At 50.1% G+C, this 25,304-nt stretch overlaps 1 protein-coding gene across 1 annotated transcript; it reads left to right on the forward strand.

Moving 5' to 3' along the window:
* Nucleotides 1-2,023: 2,023 nt before the first annotated feature.
* Nucleotides 2,024-23,058, forward strand: CPD (carboxypeptidase D). Its single transcript, XM_010022535.1, has 20 exons — nt 2,024-2,125; nt 9,705-9,847; nt 10,489-10,658; nt 11,266-11,633; nt 12,019-12,222; nt 13,116-13,280; nt 14,462-14,571; nt 14,848-14,950; nt 15,390-15,532; nt 16,122-16,291; nt 16,870-17,181; nt 18,371-18,566; nt 18,801-18,936; nt 19,661-19,810; nt 20,203-20,298; nt 20,378-20,442; nt 20,601-20,732; nt 21,116-21,301; nt 21,612-21,711; nt 22,356-23,058. The coding sequence occupies exons 1-20, from the start codon at nt 2,035-2,037 to the stop codon at nt 22,580-22,582; spliced, it is 3,267 nt and encodes a 1,088-aa protein (XP_010020837.1). The 5' UTR covers nt 2,024-2,034; the 3' UTR covers nt 22,583-23,058.
* Nucleotides 23,059-25,304: the final 2,246 nt, after the last annotated feature.

Below are 25,304 nucleotides of genomic sequence, written 5' to 3' on the forward strand. Positions count from 1 at the left end.
CGGGACCCCCCGCCCGGTTCCCCTGTTCCCTTCCGGGGGAGACCCTCGGCTCCGCTCCCCGGGGGCTTCGGGCTGCGTTCAGCCTTTCCCCGCGCTACTGAGCAGGGCCTGGGGGGGTGGAATTTCCTTTTCTAGCAGCCCCGGTCAGCTCTGCACACAGTGATGGAACGGACCCTCCTGTGCCAGCCTGGGCAGGACTGGGGTTTGCTGTGCACCTGCGAGGAGCTACACTAGCCCTGCTGGGCATAGGCATTTCTGGCCTCTGTGGCCAGTTGTGTGTCTCCCTTCTCCAGGAGCCCGCAGCTGGAAACTTCTCCTTATCTGCTTCACACACACGTTGCGTGCGTGTCTTGCTCTTGGGGTCAGCTGAGCTGTGGGGTGCTTAAAATACTGGGGGTTAAGTATACAGCTGGTCTGAGTACAAACATGTTAAGAGAGAGCTGTGCTGAACAGAGCTTCCCCCATCTCTGTGTTTCATGGAAAATTCCCTGGATGTAGCAATAATGCTGTGTGTAGCAGCGTTTCCTCATACAGGCGCTGCTCCTGCAGCCCTCTTCCCCATCTGTCCTCCTGTGGATTCAGGACTGAGCCTTGAACCCTGTGCTGACCCTCAGGCTCTCGCCCTCCAAGGGGGTGAACAGTGGGAAGCTGCTGTGCTCAGAGCAGGGCAGGGGAGGTGGTGCCTTTGAAGCCCAGCAACCTGCTCTAGTGGAAGGTGTCCCTGCCCATGGCAGGGGCTGGAACTCGTTGAGCTTTAAGGTCCCTTCCAACACAAACCGTTCTAGGATTCTTTAGAGAACTGTGGAAGGTCCAAACTACTAAGGTCAGTGCAACCAACTGTGTGAAGCTGTGCAGAGGAAGCCAGAATGCAGCACACTGAAACAAACTGTGGCCCTCTTCCTAAAGCTGACCTAGAGGAAGAAGTGGAGAGGGGGTGGCTGGCAGCTGCGATGCACCTCAGGGTTGTTGGTTGGATCCAACCAATACACGTGACGTTTGGTGTCGGATAAAGTTTGCTCAGTTTTAGGGACAAAATTTCCTTGGACAAACTATTAAAGCTGGGTGGATGCTGTGCCCATGGGGGTTATTGCTCTGAAGGGATTTCATGAGCTGCACCAGTAGTGGCTTGTCCCAGAGATCCTTTAGGACAGCTCAGATGGAGCAGTTTGCACTGAAATCTCTCCAGATTTGGTCCAACTCAAAATGAGTTACTAGGGAAGCTCATGCACATTCTTAGTATCAGTTTGAGAATATCTCAGGCTTTTTAGGTGTTGTGTTGCAGGTGGGACTGGCCTGTAAGCCAGGGTGAAGCAGGAAGAACGTGGGGCTTTGTGCTTCCCTCTGCCTGGCAGCACCAGTTAATGCCAGTACGATTGTATTGGACTAACACAACCAACATTAGAAAAATGAGTGGGTAAACACAAGTGTTTGATTAAAAAAGAGATAGTGGGTGTAATGCAATTCGTGTGAGCTATTTTAAGCAAGGTAAAGGTATTGGTCACGTTACCTCTGCTCAGAAACTAAATCCCATTTCCCAAATGAAGAGGAGAGCTCTTTTCCCTCAGTGCTGTATGTGGTGGAAAGATGAAGAGCGTGTGTGAGTATCTGTTAACATAACGTTGGTGTAGCTGCACCCCCGTGGGTGTTCTTGCACAGGGCTGATGGAGCAAGGTCTGATCTCTTCCAGAGTGTCACTTCCACTGGGCAGCTCATCCAGTGGGCATGTTCTGCCTCGTTGATCCCAAATAGAGTGTGGAGGCTCCCAAGAGCATGGTTTGGGTGGGAAGGCAGCAGAATAACTGGCTGGGCAGCTGTAGCCAGCTTCCTGTTGAAATTGTTCCAGTATGACTTTTTCCTCTTTTCCTTCCCAATCCCAGGTTTCTGCTCTCTGGCAATCTTCATGGTGGCTCAGTGGTCGCAAGCTATCCCTATGATGACTCTCCCACACATAAGCCCACAGGAGTCTACAGTAAATCAGCTGATGATGAAGTCTTCAGATACTTGGCAAAAGCTTATGCATCACATCACCCCATAATGAGAACTGGCAAACCCAATTGCCCTGGCGAGGAGACAGACACCTTCCAAGATGGTATCACAAATGGTGCTCAGTGGTATGATGTAGAAGGTAAGATGTGCTGACAAGTCACTCTGACTCTGCAAAGTCACCTACCAGAGTGTCTCGTAGAAATAGCTCCTTGTTCCCACTGAGAACTGCCATCCAAACCAGTGGTGATGATCACAGAGAAAAGGATGGTGGGGGAAGTGGTATTTTTAGCTTTGAATGTGTTCTAGCAGCTCGAAACGAAGGGAGGTGGCATCACAGGCACAGCAGTAAGGGCTCGATGAATCACAGCTTGGGAGTTGTTTGTAGGGAAGAGATCACAGCAAACTGGAGGATTCTTCCTGACCTTGTTGGATGCTGGAGAGTCATCCTGCACACAGGAGGCTTCTTTTGCCAAGTGAATTGTTGTTAGGTCTCTAAACTTTGATACAAGGAAGAGGAAACCATTGCTAAAGGCATTAAACCAATGCCAGTATTCCTTGAGGAGGTGTTTTTAGCCTTCAAACTTGTAATTTTGTAAATGATCATAGAAGAGCCTGCTGTGAAACTATGTAAAACTTAAATGTGTGGTTTGAGCTCACTTGCTGCTCTGGAGGTGGGGTGCACAGCTTTCTGTGGACTGCGCTGCTGTTAGACCTGTGCAGAGGGTGACAACCTGCACAGCCTGTTCTCATCCATCGCTGTGGGTGGGATCTAGAAGGCCTCTGAAATTCAACCTCTGGGGGCTTCTAGGAGAGCTCTTGGTATCAGCCAGTTTGCCCCCTGTGCCACCACTCTGCTTGTGTGGAGGTGACTGGCCTGGCTTAGCCAGGCTGCTCTGTGTGTGCTGGTTTTGGTGGAAATGGGATTTAAATGATAATCTATGTGATGAGAGGCTCTGGTGGAAAAGGCTTTGTGGGCTGGTGGGAAGAGAAATCTTGGCTGTGTCATTAGGAGTAACACCACTGCTCGGGTCCTCAGCGGATGTTGTACAACCACGGCCTCGCCAGACACTGCAGAAACTCCTGTGGTGAGGCCACCACAAAAACCTTGCAGAAATCATCTGAAGAAGCTGTGTTGCTTTGCTGTGCCCAATCTGCTTTGCTTTGCCTCCTGCTCAGGCTGAGGGATGATGGCAGCAGCACTGAGCAAGCAATGACATGGAATTCTGTTTGTCCTTCAGAGCTTACAGCTTAACAAAGTCTAGTAAGACTGTGTCTGTCTAAAACAAGGCTTCAGAGCTGAGTCCTGTGCTCACCCTTCATCCACCTTGCCTGGGAAGGAGGGGGAGGGATCTGTTATTGGGCAGAAACACATCACCTCTGTGCTGGAAGAGGAAGTCTTGATTTCAGCGGTGGTTGAATCATTCCTAAGGATTTCAGTGGTCAAATAAGACGTTGTGTTCAAATAAGATGCAGCTTTATCTCTTTCTGTAGCAGCTGTCTCCTTCCCTCCACCCTAATCGAGTACACTGGCCATGGTGTTTGCTGGCTCAAGGTTCACCCTGCTGCTGTGAGAAGTCCAGCAGGAGGGAGGTTTGTGTAATCTGGTGAATTTGTTTATGAAGGAACAGGATATCCTGGATGATCTGTGCTGCCTTGTGCTGGTGGCAGTTGTTATCAGCCAGCACCTCAGTCAGGAGGTTTGTTAGCTGCAGCTCTAAGGTTTTCTGTCCTTGTAGTGAAGTTGGGTGGGTGGTTCCAGAGCTTTAGGCCAATGTTCCCTTGTCCCTCCTGAGCAGCATTTTTCACTACAGGATTGACTCCTTCATCCTCCTACTAGGATGTGAGGTGTCTGGATAATGGCTGTGGCACTGTGTGTGAGCCTTTCAGGCTGCCTCTGCCTTGCCAGCGAGCAGAGCAGAGGTTTCGCCTACTTTCACAGGAAACAGCAAAATGTGACCTGAAAACCAGTTTCCTTTGTGCTACCATCGCTGTGGTTTATATTATGTCCAAAAGCCTCCAGCATCCACCTCTGCAGAAATAAACCCTTTTGCAGTGACAAGCCACGGTCTTGGGCTCAGCGCGATGGCTGCAGGTGGTTCATGGGCACAGATTCTAGGGAGGGTGCACTGACACCAGCTCTCAGAATGGAGCGTTGCTGAGGTGACAGACAGGAGCCTGTGTGGTCTCTCCCTGAAGCTGTAAGGTTGGAGTTGATGATCTTGAAGGTCTTTTCCATCCTAGCTGATTCTATGAAATCTAATTTACATCTTGTTGGTGTTGAAAATGCAGCTTTGGAGAGTGGTGGCAGCCCCTGGAGCACCTCCCAGGCTGAAGAGTTCATGTAAAGTGTAACCCACAGGTGAATGCACCAATACCAGAGGCTGGTGCACATGTGATTTGACGTTGTATGAATTTTTTTGTGTCCCTTTGGGGATTAACATTTATTTTCAGTAGTGGATGAAGAGCAGGCGAAGGGGAGTCAGGTGTATGCAGTGCTAGAAGCAGCAAAACCACCATGGTGGCTGCACCGGGTCATCTGATTCACACAGGTCTGTGCCAAGGACTGCTGAGGCTCACACAGGGACCAGGAGGCTTTTCCCAGTGATTGCAGAATGTAAATGTGTGGTGGAATGAGGCTGGGGAAATCCCAGTATCCTGCAGGAGCTCCCTGAGCCGAGCTCTGGAGATAACCAGAGCGCACGGTTCTGTGAGCAGCACAGGACACACACTTGTGACCTCCAGATCAGGTTGTGCCGGGAGAGGATGCAGGCTCCAAGTAAAGCCAGGAAAAACAAAGAAATGAGAACATAATGTCTCCACAGGTGGAAATTTTCCTGCCACGTTTTATCATGTGAAATCAAACAAGCTGGAAAGCAAACTGCCACGGGATTCATTGTTCCCGAGTTACCGGTGCAGGTTTATGCTGGTGCCAGACCCCATTAACTTTCATTTGAGTTTCAAACAACCTCTTGTGTGTGTCAAGCAGAGGTGGCAAGAACAAACCATAGGAGTAATTGGTAAGGTCAAGTGTGCACAGAAAAGGTGGCTCTCTGCCAGACAGCTGAATTTGCCTTCTGCATTCCAGCTGCAATAGATAAGCACGTCTGCCACTGAGATGGTTTTTAGAGGCTATCTCTGTTGTACATGCTCTTACTCTTCCTTCCTTTTTAACCTCTGGAGGTTTTAACTACTAAATGCTTGGTTTGAATCAAGAAAACACATGCAAGTGTTGGTCCAGATGATGCTTGGAAAGCTGTTAAGAAACTGCTTAAGTCTTACTGTGGAAAGACATGCCTACCTTTACTTTTTAAAGAGCCCAGTTCAGCAACTGAATTCGGCTTAATATTCAATGGGCTGTTTTGTGGGCGGCCTTGGAAGGGCTTAGTGTTATTTGCAGTCCCTTCCTAGAAGTTATTTTCCTTGCTAGTTTGGTGTACAAGTGTTTGAGGTGTTTCTGGTCTCTACCAGAAGGCACTTCTTGGGTTGAAAGTGGATTTAGGTTACGTGTGTGCTTACTAGGTAGTTTCAGCTGTGGTAACAAGCCACACTGAGCTTCCAAAGAGCTTTTAGTGGCATCAGAGTAATTAAAATGAGAGCTGAGAGCAGTGGGTGCTCGTGGCATTGCTGCGGTGGCTGTTTCCTGAGCGTGGCAGAAGGTGGTTGCACAGTGTGAGCTCTGGTAGAAGTTTTCAGCCGTGTCTTTCTGAGATGTGCACAGTTGGCTGCCCTTATGTGTTTGTGAGTGTTTCCATAAAATTCTTACTGCAGCTTTTTCTTCTTGAGACAAGCATTGGCTTGATGGTTCAAAGGTCTCTTTTCACATCTAACATGAACGGCAGCTCTTGGGAAGACTCTGCCCTCCCCTTGGAGAGCCCCAGGAAGGCTGCAGGGCTGTGCTGCTCGGGGCTGTGATGCAACTGCTGGAGCTGGAGGCTCATCCTCACCTCCTCTGAGTTTTAATGGTTGGGAACTAATGGACCAACACATTCCTCTGCCTGTGTGGTGCTGCCACTGCTGCTCCCCCGGTCTCGTGCTGTGAGACAATCAGTTCTGTCCACAGAGTAAGCACTTGTGCCACGTATTCAATCACATCTCTGGCTTCCTTTGTGCCATCTGCGCTCTCTGCAGAGCAGACAGGACCGTTTCTCTGTTTTAACTTAGCTGCAGGTCTCTTATCTCCTAATGCCTGCTCCAGCAAGAGCTGGAATTGGAGAGCTTTCTGCAAAGTGCAGTTTGAAAATAGAGCCCTCCCTGGCTGGCCTGGAAGGCTTCTCCTGGCACGTGGTGTATTTATGGTATCTGGCTCCCCGAGCTTGACTCTAGAGAGCTGCATTCTCCTGCTCCCCTGCCTGCTCGAGCTTGGCAGGGAGCAGGGGCATGCTTGTCAGTGTGAGCTCTGCAGCACTTGTGCTGCAGGAGGTCTGGGATCCTTGCCCAAAGTGCGGTCCTGGTGCTCAAGGAGCGGATCAGGGCAGGAGAGAGGTTTGTTCTGAGCATTTCTTGACTTGCCAGCCAGGACTGACTTGCTGTGACTGTAAACTACTCACTTCTGCTTGCTTTCCTTGCAGAATAAGAATGATGCTTCACTGGGAGGCTGAAGCTTTAGGCAGTGTGGGCTAAAAGACACCCCGGGGTTAAAAAATGCTGGAAGAAATCCAGCAAGTTATCCCAGGTATTACCTAAGCAGGTAGGTGGAGTGGAAGCGCTGTTGTCTGACAGTCCCCTGCCTTGGGTGTACTTTTCGGGTGCTGCCTCTTGAGTTAGTGCTGTGCTAATGGCAGGCTGTGTACAGGTCTCTCTTCACACCTCCAGATCTTCTATATATTCAGGACAGATGGTATATGGAAAACCACGTCATTCCATATGCTGTAAAAATAACTGTCCTGCTCTGCAACGGGGCTGTTTGAAGGCCAGATATGTGCAGTGGATACAACCCAAAGTTTCAAGCATGCAGTGGACTACTTTTGAACAAGATTGATGGAGCAAGCTCTAATTCAGTCCGTTGCTGCTCTATTATGGGTGAGCATCTGTCCTAAATTTGCTTGAATGGCAGATGAAGCACTAAATATGCTTCATAATGGCTCTGGTTCATGTATGGATGTTTTCAAATGCATTAGCATCCTGCTAGGAACAGATGGTTATGGGCTGGCAAATTGTTCCACTCTGCATGGTGTTCACTGGCAAGGACAGCCCACAGTGGATTACTTCCCTGAGCCTGGTAGCAGGAGCTGAACTGAGCATCAGATTTGCAGGTCTTGTTCCTCTGAGGTCTTGAACTGAGTTTGAGAGTTTTAAAGTCCTCAAACACTTTGGGGCCCCTTGTGCTGGACACAAAAGTCTCTCCTTGTTTTGATCTTGTCCTGTGCAATGCTCTCCTGGCTGCAAGTGACAATGGATTTGTCACAGTAAAAGCTTCCTGTTCACTTAGCATCAGGCTCCCAGAAGAATTGAGAGGAACTGGGACATCCTTGTTGTGGTACCATCCCACACAGGGGGCTGTTCTAAATGCTGCTTCATGCTGTCAGTCCAACTCTGCTTCACCCAAGTGCAGTGGGACTACTGAATTCGGAGCAGTGGTCCTGACCTTTTGGGACAGTGAATGCCCACAGCCACCACATTTATTAAAAGCCTCCTCTGCTTGGTAAAGGCTGCTGATGGCTTTTCCTGGCCGTGCATTAATGCAGGCTCTGCAAATGCCAGGTAGTGCATTTGCATCTTGGTATTGATCCATTCTGGCCAGTTAATTGGCCACACCATTGAGGGTCCCTCACTTGTGAACGATGAGGAAACTGCTCAGACAAAGTGAGTGAGGTTTGTTACCATAGCACTAATGTAGCACTTTGGGCAGAGCACAACAAAGGATGGGAGTTTCTTACAGACTTGGTGCCATGACATGAGCTGCAGGCTGGCTGCTGCTTTCTGTCCTCCCAAAGCCTACGTTGCCTCCTGCAGAGCACATGTGTGGCTGTTCCATGAGATGGGCTTCTGAGAGCCAGTTTGACATCCTCAACTCCTCTAGAAGAGACCCACTGCCTGGGCCCCTGTGTCCATCTGGCACTGGTGGGAGTTGTTTAGTCCCATAGAGGTCTCTGGGCTGAGTGGTTGCAGCTGCTGCTGTGCAGGTTGGGATGGAGCCATCTAGGAACTGGTGGACAAGGCCATGGCACATCAGTCTGCCTGGATTGTAACTGAATAAGGCTGTGTAACCCAGAAGAGAGCATCAGCGTGCATACAACTTAGTGTGGTGTGTTTTCCATGCTGACACAACTGTCTGAGTGGTGGGAATGATCTTCTCATGTGGCCATGGCATCTGGCTACAGTCATGTGGTGGGATTTGTCAGGGTGACTCTGAAACCGGTTTCACAGACTTGTGGTGGTTTTGGAATGTCCTTTTCGCTCTTGGAAGCTCCCATGAATGTTCAGAGGGTTGAACATCTGCAGTCCTCAGCAGCATGAAGTCTGAGCTCTGGATCGTGAGAGGTGATACCTGGGGACCTCAAGTCCTGCTGGTGCATGATTCATTCTTGCTTGAGAAACAGGTTGCTGGCTGAGGGCAAGTAGGGTCAGGGTACTTGCTGGAACAAGGTGACCTTTTTGATTCATAGCAGTGCCTGTGGTTTCTCTGGAGGGCAAGAATACCAAGATGAGCTTAATACTGGGAAACAGCTCTGTGCACTCCTGGTTTCTGGTGCCCATGGAGGTTTGGCTGGTTTAGCACTAAGCTAGCAAGCTGTCCCCAGGTGCTGTGACATCCTTAAACTGATCGAGACTGCTGCCTTAGAGAGGAAATGTGGGAGGAGGCTGGTGACTTGGCTGCAGGTCTTGGGGAAAAGAGCACGTTTCCCAGTTGGAGTTTCTCAGGAGGACAAGTCTGAGTCCTGTTCTCTTCCAGCAGGAGCTGGGTGCTGGGGCGGTCACAGGAGTCCTCAGCAGTGAGGGAGGCATCACTGCCCTCCCACATCAAGAAGAGAGTTTCCTGAGGGTCACTTGCTGCAGTTCACTCCATACTGTCACCATGTCAGACCTTGTCAGGCTTTCTGCTAGGGCTGCTCTAAACACCAAGTAGATGGAGACCATCAGATAAGGAGTGGGAGGAAAAGCGCACTAGAGAAGGGGAGGCATTGCTCTCACCTTGTCTAGAGGTTTGCTAAGAGGTTTTGTAGGAGGACAGCTGTACGGTCCTTGAAACTGATTTGGGCATGCAGATTCGAGCTGCCACCTCCCTGGTTGATAGCCTGGTGGGTTCTTTTGTATCAGAGGCCTGAAGCTCATTTTGGAAAGACCCCAGGAGTCTAAAGGTAGCTTGCAATGCATAGGGAAGGACTCAGTGGCAGTAATGTTCAGACTCTGGTGTGCCTGACCTAGCACACTGGGTTTGTAGGATCTGGAAAATGTCTTCACAGTAACATGAACCCATATGAATTCCCAAGTGCTGTGCTGCTGCATTCAGCTGACAGAGCAGTGAGACTAAAGGGTCTGTCATCTTTGAGCTCTCTGTGCCTGACTGGAATGACCCAGTGTGCCAGTTACTGGGTGAAACTGAGCTCACTCTTCCCCAGCACAGGCTGTCATGATGATCTGATTGGGGTTGTTCACTCTGAAGTGAGGGCAGCATCATGGTGAGATGTTGTAGGGGGCTGAAGGATAAGGAAGAACGTGCATGCTGTGGCGGGATGTCTGTGCGTTGCTTTTGGGACAGCTCTTCCTCATTTTCTCAGGTGGGATGCAGGATTACAACTATGTGTGGGCCAACTGCTTTGAGATCACGTTGGAGCTGTCCTGCTGCAAATATCCTCCGACCTCTGAGCTCCAGCAGGAGTGGGAGAACAACCGGGACTCTCTCCTTGCCTTCATTGAGCAGGTAGCGTGGGCTGGGCTGGGGCAGCAGCTGGGAAACCCGCGTGTCCGTGGTGGGCTGAGAGCACTGTGTTCAGTTGCTCTTGTGGCTTGGTTTGCTGTGTGTGGTAACACAACTGCAGGTGCTGTGCAGAGGTTGGTGGCTAGAAAGCTGCTGCGTGTCTCTGTGGTTCTGCCACAGTTCCCACATCCTCCACAACAGCAGAGCTCCCCTGAGAGGGGCCTTGTGGGGTGCAGTGTTAAGTTAGCGCAGACCTCGCTGAGTAATGTACTCACTGAGTACCTATATGGCCTCAATGCTATGGATCTCCGATGATGTTCAAAAGCACCAGTGCTGCTGAGACCTTGGCTTGCATCCATCTCCAGGTACCTATGGATGAGTTTGAGAAGGTAACAGTTTAGGTTGGGAAAGGAGCTGTGTTTTGTCCCTTGGTATGGCCTGTAACCCTGCTATGTTCATGTTGTTGTGTTGATGAATTAGAGGATTTGTTAGGGAGGATCAGTTCTGAGATCTTGCTGCCCACCCAGTTTCCTTGGGTGTCCTCTGCCGTGGTTGGGGAAGGGCAGGGTGGGGATCGCTGGCTGGGGATGTGGTTCCCCTGGTGTTGCCTGGCTTCAGCCAGGCTCTTGCATTGTTTTCCTCAGGTCCACATTGGTGTGAAAGGCTTTGTCAGGGATGCAGTCACTGGAGCTGGCCTGGAGAACGCGACCATCGTTGTTGCTGGTATCGCTCACAACATCACTGCGGGCAGATTTGGTGATTACCACCGGCTGCTTGTGCCTGGGACCTACAACGTGACCGCAGTTGTGATGGGGTAAGGTCTCTGCAGCAGCCTGTGTCCACTCTGCCAACTGCTTGTGTTCCTTCGCTTGATTTCATCTCCCAAAGTATGATGTGTACTTAAGGGGCTTGGCTGGAAGGACCAGTGAAGCACTCCAGCTCAGAGCTGCAGCTGTGTTTGTTCAACCCATGCCCCACTGCAGCAAGGTGCTGTTGGATGCCCAGCGTTTCTGTCACCTTTGTTTGATTGCTTGTGTCAACCTGCATCTAACTTCTTGGGCAAGAAGAAAAAGTGGAGTAGGGTCACCCCAGTAAGAGTTTGTGTTGTCTCAAGTCTGGGTGTGAAGGTGTAGCTTGTCCCTAGGCCAGCTCTGTGATAGCCTGTGGCTTCTTTCCTGGTGAGTCTGTAAACAGGAACTTCTGCCTCTGTGACACAGCAAGGACAGCAGCGTGGCTGGGTCTGGTAGCAGTGGGATGAGTCCTGTTGGCTTGTTCTCTGGCGAATCTCTTGCGTAGTCCATCCCAGTGGGTTGAGGCTGGGAAGAGTAGGCTTGAGTGGTGGAGAGGCTGCAGAGGGCTTTGGCTTGGAGCAGGGAGGTTCTGGAGAGCCTCCTTGCTGAAGCCAGCTGTTTACTTCACAGCTACACACCAGTGACCAGGGAGAGCATCGAGGTTAAGGAGGGAGCAGCAACAGAAGTGGATTTCTCTTTGCAGCCAACTGTAATACCACCATCACTTAATGTCACACAGTTGACAGCAACATCTGCTCCTGCCTCTACCATCACCCCCACCCCTGTGCAGGCAGAGGCCCCGAGCCCAACCTCTCTCCATCAACCCATCCAACCCATGGACTTCCGCCACCATCACTTCTCAGACATGGAGATCTTCCTGCGGCGCTACGCCAACGAGTACCCCAAAATAACCCACCTCTACTCCGTGGGCAAGTCAGTGGAGCTGCGCGAGCTCTATGTAATGGAGATCTCTGACAACCCTGGTGTCCATGAAGCAGGTAAAACATGGAAAACCCTTCTCAGCGAGGCACAAATGCAGGTGACAGACCCTTTGCAATGGGAGACTGTGAGCAGAGCAAAAAGGAGTGTAGAGCTGGCGCCTGCCTGAAGAGAGACTGAGCTGCTCCGTGCAGTATCCTGTCTAAAGAGATCAGGTGCAGTGGGTGCCACTAGTGTGTTAAAGAGCATTGCAGGGCACATCTGCACTGGTTGTGGAGCTCTGGGGACAGAAGGACCAAGGGGTTTTCCTGAAACAGTGTTTGACCTTTTGGTGCTGTGGGAGCAGAAGGGTATATAGGTTGATGACCTGCAGAAAGGGTGGTGAGATGTCTCCAAGCTTTTATGTAATGGTTATAATTGTCTTTTATGGCCATGTGTCTGCAGGTGAGCCGGAGTTCAAGTACATCGGGAACATGCATGGGAATGAAGTTGTGGGGCGAGAGCTTCTCCTGAACCTCATCGAGTACCTCTGCAAGAACTTTGGCACAGATCCTGAAGTGACAGATTTGGTCCAGAACACACGGATCCACATCATGCCATCTATGAACCCTGATGGCTATGAGAAGTCCCAGGAAGGTATTGCTGCCTGTGCTGAAACGGGTTTCTAGCTCCGAGAACAAACCTTTGGGCTCATGGTACCTCTGAGAAGCCTGGAAGTCTGGCTGGAGAAAGTGCTGTCTGCACAAGGAGGCTGGGAAGGGTTGTGGTACATGTATGGATGAGAGGCTGGATCCCACACTGCAGGATGTGGGCAGTCGACTGATGCTTGAAGCTGTGGGAGAGAGCTCTTACACTTCAGCACTGCTATATGCTGCCCCTGTTTGGGTCCCCTTATGGTTTGTGGCTATCCCAAGCCTCGTTTAAAGTAAAAAGACATTCCTTTGACACAGCTCTCACTTGCTGTGCTTTGGTCCATGCTCTTACTAACATGTGATGTGGGAGCCAGGCTGTCTGCAGAGCACTTGTCCAAGGATAATAGAGACTTCTATCATGATGTTGAAGTTGGCAAAAACATCCTACGGGGAGGTCCTTAAAACTTTGTGGCTCTTGCAGATTGGCAGAACAAAGTCTGTGTGTCCAGAGTGATTTTTCTGGAGGCAGAGCTCTGCTTGGGTTTAGCAAAGAACTTGTCCAGCTGGTTTGAGGAGGTGAGCTCTGAGGTTTCTGTGGTCATGACGCCCGGCTCTGGCACTGTTCATGGTTCGCTACCTTTCTTCTCCCTGTGGTCTGAGAGGCACTGGAAGCCTGTGCAAACACCCACAGAGGGCCCCCAGACACCTCTCTGTGAAGAGCAGGCCTCCTGCTGAAGGAGAACATGGGCGTCCCCTCGTTCTGGAGTGCAAGAAGCCAGCACTGTTGTGTTCTCTGCTGTCTTCCATTCATTCCTTGGTGTAAGCTCCGTAGTAAGAGGATGAAGCCTTTGCAGTGAAGTGAGAACTTGCATAGGGTGCAAGCTTGAACTTGTGTTTCATTTTCAGGAGACAGGGGAGGCACCGTTGGCAGAAACAACAGCAACAACTACGACCTGAACCGGAACTTCCCAGATCAGTTTGTCCATGTGACAGACCCTCCCCAGCCAGAAACTCTCGCTGTCATGACCTGGTTAAAGACTTACCCATTTGTGCTCTCAGCAAACCTGCACGGAGGTAACGGCAGCCAAACCGAGCTCCTTCCTCTCTGCTGAGGTGCATGGGATGGGAGTTTGCAGGGATATCTCCACAGTGGTCTAGGTGTGAACTGAGGAGCTCTTGCAGAGAGCTCTCTGCCCTTGGCCTTGCTGTGAAATGGCAGCAGTGAAGGCACCCAGGTTCCTGCAATAGGAATAAGGCCATTTGCAAAGGGCTTACATGGAGAGTAAATGAACCCTTTTGTGCTTCTGGAAGGTGGCTCAGAAGCTGGAAAGGGAGGGGGAAAACCATGTTCCCCAGCATGTTTGTAAGGAGTTGAAGAGGCTGCTGGGAGGATTCCAACCACTTCTCTGGAGTCAGTGGTTGCATGCTGCTCACGGGGAGATGGGGATGGATGCTCTCCTGAGTGGTTGCTCAGCAGCTGGTTCTGGGAATGTGATACAGTGCCGTGGCTGTTAAAGGCTTCGAAACAGTTATAGAGTGAAGGGAACAAGATGTAATCCTGAGGGTTCCCTGCCGTGAGTCGCATGGCAGAACTATGACATTTGCTGTAATTTAATTATCTTTTTGGAGTGATGTAAATTAAATCTCTGTATTACAGCTTATTCCCTAGACGGTTTGTCTGCTGGCTTGTAGCTGTGGTAACGTTCAGGTGGCTGCTTTGTGCTAGGATGTTGAATTCTGTCGTGCAGCAGTACCGTGTGTGGGTATGAGGGAGCTGGCAGCTCTCCAGCAGTGGTGGTGTCTGGGCTTCCACAGTGCTATTAGTACAACTTGCTTGGGGAAAGCTTCAGCAAGCCAAAGGTGTTATAATCTGTCAGTGCTTGCAATTAGCTCCAGAAGGCTGAAAAACTACAGCAGTTGGGCCAAGGGCACTGTGCATGTTCTGGGAAATCCCTCCCCTTGCTTTCCCTCTTCTGAAAGCGATTATTACATAGAGGAGTGATGAGCACAACCTTATAAGAGCCAAACCTTTGATGTGTCGTGGCTTGGGTTCACTTTCCCAATTGGGTGTGATCTTTTCTCTTCCTGTGCTTTTGTTGTCTCTTCTATCCACCGGGTTTAATGCTTTGTTTAATGCCAAGTCTTGAGAAGCAGAACATTGGTACTGGTTGGAGAAAAGGTAAAATTTCCCCTGTTAGGCTGAGGGATCACTTGGAAAGTGTGCAAGTATGAGTCAAAGCTTGTTTCCCCTGCAGGTTCTCTGGTGGTTAATTACCCCTTTGATGATGATGAGCAAGGAATAGCCATATACAGTAAATCCCCAGACGATGCTGTGTTTCAGCAGTTGGCACTTTCCTACTCCAAGGTAAAGCTATAACAGGAAGACGGGCACATCCTGCTGGGATAACTCCTGGGGCACGGGGGCTGACACACTGAAGGGTGGTAGAAAATGCTGTATATGGGCTGGGAGGAGGGCAAGGAGGGGTTGGGGTTGGGGCTGCAGCACAGACTGCAGCCACACAAACACGTCTACAGGATCCTCTGTGCTTTGTAACCCCAAGTGTGTGACTCATGTCAGGACAGAAGTGCCGGTGCCTGTGGAGAGCAGACTTGGCTTCACATGTTGCATCTTGTTTTATAGGAAAATGCAAAGATGTACCAGGGAAGCCCTTGTAAGGATATGTACCCCACTGAGTACTTCCCACATGGCATCACTAACGGGGCTCAGTGGTACAACGTTCCAGGTAAAGTAGACCTTAAATCACTTACGCTGTTTGTCCCCAAGTTAATTCATGTGCAGCTTAAAGATTTCAGTCTGATCAAAGCACTAAACTCTGCATTGGTCAGCCCAGATGACTGGAACTTGGGTTTCTTTTATAACCTCTTCCTGGGGGAAGGAATTTATAGTGTAGTTTTTCTGGTTATTAGCAAAATGGTTTAATAAAATTTTACAGCCATATATTAGCATGAAAGGTATTTACAAGAAGGATGGTTATTTGTCTGCTGGTCTGGTTTCCCTTTGAAGCTTAAATCTTACCCTGTGTAAAAGCCTTCTCTCTTCAACTGTAAAATGTGTGCTGTAGTTTATCTTTCTCTGCTATCTGATACACGTTTTTGTCTAGAGCTGCGGTACAGTTGCCTTCAGGAGACCTTGTCAAAACCTTTTTCACATTCCTGTTGTAGGTGGGATGCAAGACTGGAATTACTTACATACAAACTGCTTTGAAGTGACCATTGAGTTGGGCTGTATGAAGTACCCAAAAGCTGAGGAGCTGCCCAAGTACTGGGAGCAGAACCGCCGATCCCTCCTCCAGTTCATGAAGCAGGTGAGAGACACTTTGACCTCAAGCACTTGTGGGAGCTGCCTCTGGGCTTTGCATTAGACGTGCCAGAATGAATGCACTGATGTGTGGGCTGAAGTGAGTGCTGCTTCCTGGCCACACCGGGTACCTGCTCCACAGAAATCATCCTCATCAGAACATATCTCAACTCCTCTTCTCTCCTTCTCAACACACAAAAAATCCATGTAGCAGCCAGGTGATGACAGTGTGGGCTTTTTATTTAGCACTGCCTTGGCTTTCCCTAGGCTGGAGTGGCCCTTATGTGCTATTCCCATCTGGGTTGGGGCTGGTGGTAGTGCTGCACACCCAGAGCATACAAACAAAGGTGTGGAGCAGGGAGTGCTATGGTGGCACCCTGAGCCAAACCAAGCCAACTATCACCAAGCCAGGTGATAGTTGTCCACGCCAGCTGCTGGCAAGTTGAACCTGAACCCTTTTGGAACATGTCTCTGGGAATGCTGAACCTCCTGAGCTGGGAGGTGGTGGGATCTGGGTGTCAGTGCTCCCATAGGGATGTGAGGGGTGGGGGCAGAGCGAGGGCTGGCACTCAGCAGGGCTCTGGGGCTGTGTGCAGGTTCACCGCGGCGTCCGGGGCTTTGTGCTGGATGCTGTGGATGGAAGGGGCATCCTGAACGCCACCATCAGCGTCGCTGACATCAACCACCCAGTGACCACCTACAAGGATGGAGACTACTGGCGCCTCTTGGTCCAGGGGACGTACAAAATCACAGCATCTGCCAGAGGGTGAGCAAACAGCATCACAACTGACTTCCCAGTCAGGAGGAGTCCCATCACCTCTGCCCTACAGCAGATGTAGACATGGGTGGTTTTTTCTGCCCTCTGGCCTGTGCAGACTTAGCAATGTGATGCTAGCTGGATGTCAAAGACTGCTCACTGGCACTGGTATGCAGTCCAAACCGTCCCTTGTTAGGAGGTGATGTAGGGAAGGAGTTGATAACTTAATGCCTTTAGGGGAAATTCTCTTGCTGGCAGCTGCCCACAGAAATGACTTCATCACTTCCAACTGCTGCCAAAACCTCTGTGTTGAAGCAGCCTGACTTGTTGTGCTGCCAGTCTGCCACGTAACCCTGCAACACCTGAGCCAAAAGCAGCCCAGCGCCATGTTGAGCCCTGAGCTGCTCTCTGTCCTCCTGCCATTCCCATGTCCCTTTGAAGTGTTCTTGCCCTTCATTTTCACATGTCTCCCTTTTGGCTGGGAGCAGTAGCAGTCTCATGTAAGTGTCTATTCAGGAAGGGGGATGGTTTGTTGGGTGAGGTCTCAAATGCCTGATGTTTCTTTGTGCCTTCTCTTCCCTGGGCAGGTATGATCCAGTCACTAAGACGGTGGAAGTTGGCAGCAGAGGTGGCGTTCAGGTCAACTTCACTCTTTCACGGACAGACATCAAAGTGGAGGAGGGGAAGGTGCCAGTCTTGAACACCCCAGACACCAGTGACCCCAATGAGAAGGAGTTTGAGACCCTGATCAAAGATCTCTCTGCTGAGAACGGCCTGGAGCGCCTCCTGCTCACCTCATCAGGGAATGTCGCTCCCTACCGATACCGCACTTACAAGGACCTCTCCGAGTTCCTCCGAGGCCTCTACCTGAACTACCCACACATCACAAATCTCACCAGGTGACAACTCACAGCAGAACTGCTCAGCTCTTCCCCGAGCAGCAGCCTGTGGTAGGGAAGTAATGAAACGATGAGCCATGAGCACAGTGCAGAGACGGGGAGCTCATCCCTCCCCTTCCCTGTGGTTTGAGGGAGCCCCGTGTGTAAGGGCTTGGTGGCAGAGCAGTGGCTGTTGGGACTTGCAGATGCATCCGTGTGCTTTTTCCAGAGACATGTTTTACTGCCTTAAACCTGGGGTGCTGTCAGTTCCCCAGGAGTGCCTGGGACTGGTGATATTCCAGCATTGGTATCCCAAGTGTCTGCAAAATATCCCTGTTCCATGCTCTTTATTTCCTCTGTTTTCCAAATCCTTTCTGAGATCCACCCTGCTAAAGAGTCTCCAGAAAAAGTGATCAGTTTGACTTGCAGATCTCGGATGGCCTTTTTGATTGTCTGCCTTCAGTTTTTGATTGAGCAGTGCAAGATCTGTTTGAGTTAGCTTGCCTTGAGCCAAGCTCTCTTCCTTCCTGCAGGAGAGCAGCTGCTGCAGTCCTCTCCTATTCTTTGTGACCTGTAGCGCTTGCCCTCTGTCAGCTTTACAAAGCACAAATCTCTTTGTCCCAGCACCTCATTTGCTTGTTGTTACCAGGCACAACGTGCTCATGTGCTGTCCCAACTGGTGCCAAAGCTGCTTTTCTCATCTGTAGCCTCTATTGTCCTTCCAGTTGCATCAGCCCGAGCTGTGTTCCCTGCTTTGCTTGCATTCCATTTGCTAACTTAATGGCATGACTGTAGCAACAAGTTCTGCATTACTGGAAATAGGCCTGCTTTTGTCCTCTGCTGTATAAATTAGGTTAATGTCCAGATGTATCTTGCTTTGAAGGAAGAAAAAAACCCCACAAACAAAGCAAATGGAAGCACAGAGGCATTTAGCAGTTACACATTTATTGTCCTAAGCTATATAGAGTTATACAGAGCATTTGGTGTCCTGTGCATCTGGACCTGGATACATATTTCCACAGATGCTTGTGTTCAAACTGGTGTTCATAATGAATTCTGCTCAGTGTTGCTGCAAATCTGCTCTTGGGATGTGGCTGTGTTTTGTCTGACACTTGTCTTTGCAGCCTCCTGTTGGAGGCTGGCAGCATTTCCTCCCTGTGCCAGGGGTGCAGCTCTCTGAGCTCACGTTCTGCTTTTCATCTCTTGGCAGTTTGGGTCAGAGCATTGAGTTTCGTCAGATCTGGTCCCTTGAAATCTCCAACAAGCCCAACCAGTCCGAGCCTGAGGAGCCAAAGATCCGCTTTGTTGCTGGTATTCATGGAAATGCTCCTGTTGGTACAGAGCTGCTGCTGTCACTGGCAGAATTCCTTTGCATGAATTACAAGAAGAACACTGCTGTTACAAAGGTGAGGAATCAATGCAAGGGAACATCTTGGAGTCTTCCAGCTATATCCTGAGAAGACTGCTCACTGAGAGTGACTTGCCTTGTTAACACTGACTTGCAGTGATCCTATGTGTAAAGGGGGAGGTGTTATGAGATCCTCGGGGCGAGCGGGAACCTCTCACTGCAATTCCTAGGATGAGATCCAGGCAAATGAACCCTACTAATTGCACTTATGTACTTCCTTCTTTTTGTTCAGCTGATTGACCGAACACGGATTGTGATTGTGCCTTCCCTGAATCCAGATGGACGTGAGATAGCCCAGGAGAGAGGCTGCACCTCGAAGACAGGCCACGCTAATGCTCGTGGCAGAGATCTGGACACAGACTTCACAAGTAAAGCAAACTGAAGCACAGAGATGTGTGGTGCCCCTGTAGTAGTGCAGGCTGCTGCAGAAGGCTCTTTGTGGCTGCTCTAGGGTTGGGTGTAGTGGTTTGGTTACAGAAAGCAGTACTCCTGCCCTGGAGCCCAGGCAGCAGAGCTTCTGCGAAGCTTTGGTCCCCCTTACAGGTGGTAATTTGCAGCTTCTTATTTGCAAAGAAAAGGTAGAGCAGAGCTCTTTAGGAATAGTCCAGAGGTTGGACAACACCTGATGTATTTTTCGTGTTAACAGATTTCTTTCAATCCCTGATTTCTGAAAAGTGGCCTCTGCTCATGCACCCCAGAAAGTCTCCTTTTATTTTCTATGTTTTTCTGGTTTCAGTAACTGTCTGCTGTATCCATAGCCCTGTATCAGTGCTATGCCCACCCTTTCTGGGGGCAAAGTGTTCTTTCTGGTGAGGTTGGCTGCAGTTATCCCAAATGCTTTCATGTCGTTGGTGACATTGAGAGCAAACACACATGAAATAGTGATGTGTCACATCTGTTTAGCTTTGCAGATGAGTTCTCCCCGTGGGTAGAGTGGACTAGGTGCTTTACTTGACCTGTCAGGTGCATCTGCTGCATAATACGTGCAGCAAACTTAATTACAGGCATAAAGAAAGAATGTTCTTCTGGCCTTTCAAACAGCAGAGGAAACTGTTGTAAATTTGCTTTTCTATTTGTTGTTCTGATTTATAGGCAATTATTCCCAAAACTTGGACACACGAGAGCCTGAGACCAAGGCCATCGTGGAGAACTTGATATTGAAGCAGGATTTCAGCCTCTCTGTTGCACTAGATGGAGGATCTCTGCTTGTCACTTACCCATATGACAACCCATCACAAACAGGTATGATGAACTCCTCCAGGGCCTTGCATGCCTCTCTCTGCAGAAGTTCATGTGACTGCATGGTGTAAGAGCTTTTAGTGCTGGTGGTGTTCTGTAGCCTCCTTCTGTGTCCAGTCCTTTGTGTGTGGGGTTGACAGTCTGCTAAGGAAAGTTATAAAACCTCACAGGATTCAGCAGGGGGGCAGAACACTTACTATTTCTGTTCTAGTTCAACCTTTCTGCTAAAGCCACTATGAAATCTGCTTTCGATACCACCCTCAGTGTCAGAGAAAATCTGGAATGGCTCTGAAACAACGTGTTTCTGATTAATATAGGATCATGGGGTTAGAATGGGAATCTGCCCCACAGTGAACGGGAGCTGCACTCTCAAAGTCTGACTTCTTTCTTTGTAGTGAAGAACAAAGAAACACTGAAGCATTTGGCATCTGTGTATGCAAGCAACCATCCACTGATGCATTTGGGCCAGCCAGGCTGTCCCAATAAGTCAGGTACGTTTGGTTGAATCCTTTAACCCCTCCATCAGCATGTGCTGGACTCTGTCTGACAGCTGTGTTGTTGCTCTCACAGATGAGAATATTCCTGGTGGTGTGATCCGTGGCTCTGAATGGCACAGTCACTTGGGGAGTATGAAGGTACTTCATCACGGCACGAGGCTTCCTATCTCTGCTAAACAAGCATTAAAAAGTGCATTTGCTCTGATGTGTGAGCAAAAAGTGCCCCACCGCCAGCTGTGCTCTGCAAAGCTTTTTGAATACCACCTCTTTTGTAACTGTGGTTTTGGCTTTTGCAGGATTTCAGCGTCACGTTTGGTCACTGTCCTGAGATCACTGTTTATACCAGCTGCTGCTACTTCCCGAGTGCAGGACAGCTTCCCAGCCTGTGGGCAGAGCACAGGAAGTCTCTCCTTAGCATGCTGGTGGAGGTGAGCCACAGCTGGGGAGCAAATTCTGGCAAGGAGTGAAGGTAGCGGGCTGGGTGAGGAGGAAGAGAACAGGATGGAGGGTCTTTGTGGCGTTGTTAGTGCTGGGTGGTTACAGACAGTCATAATATAGACTGTGTGAGGAATGAATTGAACAGAGGCAGCAAGTGACCTGAATATATGTTGACCTGAGAGTTAACCATCTGTGCTGTGTTGCCTCACAGTGGGCAGAGCAGCCCTTGCAGTGCTGTGCACTTTTATTTGTTCTGGGGGTCAGGGATGGAGAATGGGCTGTGTTTTGAGGGGAAGGTTAGTTACAGGTTTTAGTTACAAATGTGCCACATATGTGGATCTGAATGTGAAGTGTTTGAAATGCTTTATTTCAGGTCCATAAGGGAGTCCATGGCTTTGTCCAAGACAAGAGTGGCAAGGCAATTTCTAAAGCTGTCATTGTTCTTAATGAAGGTTTGAGGGTCTTTACTAAAGAAGGTGGCTATTTCCATGTGCTGTTGGCTCCAGGTTTGCACAGCATCAGTGCAGTAGCTGAAGGGTACCAGCAGAAACATGTCAAGGTATGTGAATGTCTGTATTGGAGATTTTCCCCTTGCTCCCTGTCATGTCAAGGCCTCCCTGTTTGGGATCTGCTTTGGCTGTGTTTAGCTGCTGGTTGTGTGCCCAGGTAGCTGCTTTCTGCTTTGATGTAGTGAATGGAGAAGAATTTCCCAGCACAGCAGGGTTGTTTCAGGCAGTGGCTTTTCTTCCCATTGCACTTGTCTTTGCTGGCCAGGGCAGGACTGGGTGGATGCCAAGTATCTCTTTCATCTTGACACCCAAGAGAGGTGCACTCTTTGAGACACTCAGAGCTCTTGTATCTTTCTGCAGGTCTTTGTCCGTCACGATGCACCCAGCTCCGTGTTGATTGTATTTGACACAGAAAACAGGATATTTGGTCTGCCAAGGGAGCTGGTTGTAACTGTTGCAGGTAATGTGACACAACTGATCAAAGCTTTGAGCTTTGCTTTCTAAACTGGTTCATGTTGACAATGACCTTTCACTGAACTGGAAAAGTCGCCTGAAGACAGAAGCCATCTCCTGCTTTCCCTTCTGAATACGTGCTTGTCCTTGCAAACTGGTCCAACAAACTCTGGATCTGGTGATGCTGAGCTAGCAGAGGAGAGGGAGGGAGAAAGAGGATGTCGCAGGGGTCTGAAGGGTCTAGAATGGACTTTGACATGCCTGGAATGGGGAAAACCTGGTTGTGTGTGGAGCTGGGAGATCTTGATCCTTCCTCAAGGTGCTGTGGCACCAGGGAAGCATTACAAGATTTCTACTTACTCATTTTGTCAAGGTGGCAGCTGCCGGGAGGCAAGAGTTTGTGCCCAGTGGCCTGCAGAGAGCAGTGGTGCTATCCTGGACTGTGAGCACAGAAAATAAAGCTAGTGCAGTCCTGCTCTGGAAGCACCTCTCTCGCATGGTGTATCTGCTGTGGCCTAGGAGGAAGGAGCAGGGTCACAGCGAAGCGAGGAGTGTAGCTGTGATTGAGGAAGGGAAGAGAGATGGTGGCAAACTCTGGAGTCTCTGGGGTGAGGGAACATGCCATTAACTTTGATGTTTTCTCTCTGGCAGGTGCAAGTATGTCTGCTCTGGTCCTCACTGCCTGTATCATCTGGTGTGTCTGCTCCATTAAATCCAATAGACACAAGGATGGTTTCCACCGCCTCCGGCAGCACCACGACGATTACGAGGACGAAATCCGCATGATGTCCACGGGCTCAAAGAAGTCCCTCCTGAGCCACGAATTCCAGGATGAAACAGACACTGAAGAAGAAACACTGTACTCCAGCAAACACTGACACCCCTCGGGCAGGGAGGGAGGTTCCAATGGACCAGACCCGGTGGCGAGGGCCGATCCCTGTGGTTCAGTTTTGAAACATTAGCTTGCAGGATGTGTCCTCCAGAGGTGTGGGTGGCTGCTCCCAGCTCCCCTCTATTTGCTCTGTTCCTATGTACATGCAAATTAGTGGGTGTTGAGGGCTGGTTTCAGGCTAAGGACACTGCTTGTTACGTTTTTGGATCAAGATCTGGAGGTTCACGTGAGGTTGTTTGAAAGGCAACTTAACAGGGTGGCCAGCAGAGTTCCTAGCACTTCCCCAGCATCTCAACACAGCAAGCAGATGGTGGGGAAGTGCCTTGAGACCTGCAGGGAGTCATAGTTACAACACTCCAAAGCAGTTTCTCTACCTGTTTTGATTCCATGTTTTCCTCACTGTACTTGGGGGAAGCCCTATCCTTCACTTGACTCCACGTTCTGCAGCGCAGCCCTTGGAAAAAGACCTCCCCCCCCACCAGAGGAACCATCCCTTGGTTCTTAGCTGCCCCGTTGGAGCTTCTCCCCACGAGGAGATGCTGTGGCCTACTATGATCAGCAGTGAAACCTGGGGGAGATGACATCCGTTCTTGATGTGAGCTGGAGAAAGGAGCGAATGTCAGAGCATCAGTGGGCCCTGACAAAGTTCAGTTGCTTGCCAGCTCTGTGGTACTGCTCTTCCTGACTTCTGGGGAAGAAAGAAGCTTTATCCCCATCACCTCTGATTGCTTTTCATTTCTGTTGTAGACTTGGCCTTTGGTTTCAAGTTAGCATTGCAACAGCACAGTGTGTGAAAGAGCAACTGGAGGTTGTTCTAAACAGATGGATAAACTAGTGGTGTTGGATACTGTCAGAAAAGCAATCAGTTACTGACTCCACCTGAGCAGTCTTGCTCAAGTCTACCACTGTTCAGGAGGAAACAGTGAAATGTGACCACTGCTTTGTATTGAACATTATTGGAGCAGCAGGGAGAGGTCATGGGAGTATCCATGGCCCAATTTCAGTCCTAAATTTTGAAGAAAAGCTGAACCTAATACCATTTAGTGATCAGAGCACTTTGGCAACACCCTCTCATCAAGCTCTGGTCATGGTAGGTGTCACTTAGCCTGCTGGCTTGGCTCTGTTGTGCCCTGAAGTATGTAGCAAGAGCTCCACCTGCTTGTGTGTCTGCTGCTGTGGGGTCTGGATGCAAGGTGTGAGGAAGGGCTGAAAGGCTGTCCTGAAGGGGAAGGGAAAAGCAGGCACGTCCTGTTTTGTAGCACTTGGCAGGAAAGGGGAGCTGCACTGTGCATCCCCCAGGCATGGGGGGTCTGGGGGAAATAGAAGTGATGGTCAGAAGGGAAGAATGCTGAACCGTTTGATTTCCAAAGCCTTTATGCATCTCTGATGTTCCTGTGCTTTCTGGACAGAAGGTTGGGCTTAGAATAGGCACTTAGTCTTGCTGCTCATGTTCTTTTTTAATCTTTGCCCTACTCGAACTCCAGGGTGCAGGAGCCTGGCACAGCGATCTCTTGGGCATCTACTTTGCCCTGAGCTGATCTGTTCTCCAGCAACCTGGGGAGATAGACTAGTGAATCCTACACATGGTGTGTATTGAGGGGTGTTCTGCAGGGCTCTGACCTGGTCTTCTCTATGGAAACAGGGCAGTGGGTTCCCCGTTGAAGGCTGCTGGGCCCTGTCACCTGGGGAGGGAGCAGTTCCTCACCCCGGTAGGTGGTAGGTGTCCTTCCAGAGGCACGTGCTCATGCTCATAGTCCCAACTGATTTTATGCAGCCAGCTGGAGGGACAAAGATAACCCTTACCCACCTGGAGACCTTCCCCCTTCCACAGTGAATTCTATTGCAAGAAATGTGTCTTTAGATGGGGCTTGGGTGCAGGGAGAGGAGGCTGAGCATTCCTTGTGCTCCTGTCCTGCATTGCTGTGGTGTGAACGAGCTGCTCTTGAGCCATGAACATCCCTCTGCCTGCTCCCAGCTCATGGTGCTGAGCAGGGCTGTGCTTTAGGCCATGACCCTTTCCCATGTGTGATGGGCTGCAGCACACCAGCACTCAATAGTGTTAGCTCTGCCTCACCTCTGAACTTCTCCTGCTTCTGAGGGCTTTAACAAGAGACACAGCTGGGTTTTATATTCAACTTAAGTTTGCAAATGGCCCTTAGGGCTCTGTTTGGGTTTTGTTTGCTCTGGCAGCAGGTGCTGGACTGAGCTGGCCTTGCTTTGTCCCACTAGCAATAACCCTCCTTAGAAGTGGCCCTTTCCCTCTGAGAGTGGTTTTTGCCATTAGCTTGCAGTAGGTGTGTGGTTCTGAGTGGGTTTGAGATGTTTTGCCAACACATGAGCCTTTACACAGCAGGACTGGGGGGGTCTGGCTCTCGCTCCGTGCTCGGGGCCGCAGCAGGAACACGGGGGCTGTTTGTCGCCAGTTTGGGGAGGGCAGGAGCAGCCTCCCCTCGCTGTCTGTCCGTCCATCTGTCCGAGCCGGTCCCCCGCGGGCGCTTGTCCCTGGAGCGTGTCGGTCCATGCACTGTGCCTTCAAATGTCCGTTTTTAAGGGACTTGAATCGCCTTTTCCCGGCGGCGGGAGCGAGGCCTGGCTCTGCCCTCAGCCTCTGTTTTTTACCTGTATACTGAGATCCAATAATCTGTATAAAACTATTTTGATGTCCACTTGGCTTGTCTCCTTCTTCCTATCAGGGGCAGTGCGGGCTC

The sequence above is a fragment of the Nestor notabilis genome, unplaced genomic scaffold, assembly GCF_000696875.1.
Source record: "Nestor notabilis isolate BGI_N333 unplaced genomic scaffold, ASM69687v1 scaffold35019, whole genome shotgun sequence".
Taxonomy (NCBI): domain Eukaryota; kingdom Metazoa; phylum Chordata; class Aves; order Psittaciformes; family Psittacidae; genus Nestor; species Nestor notabilis.

Bases quoted from the DNA above. Each gene is read 5' to 3' on its own strand.
- CPD (XM_010022535.1), top strand. From the start codon at position 2,035: ATGAGAACTGGCAAACCCAATTGCCCTGGCGAGGAGACAGACACCTTC. The intron at 20,733-21,115 runs GTGAGCCACAGC...GCTTTATTTCAG, and splicing joins TCCTTAGCATGCTGGTGGAG to GTCCATAAGGGAGTCCATGG. The intron at 21,712-22,355 runs GTAATGTGACAC...TCTCTCTGGCAG, and splicing joins GCTGGTTGTAACTGTTGCAG to GTGCAAGTATGTCTGCTCTG.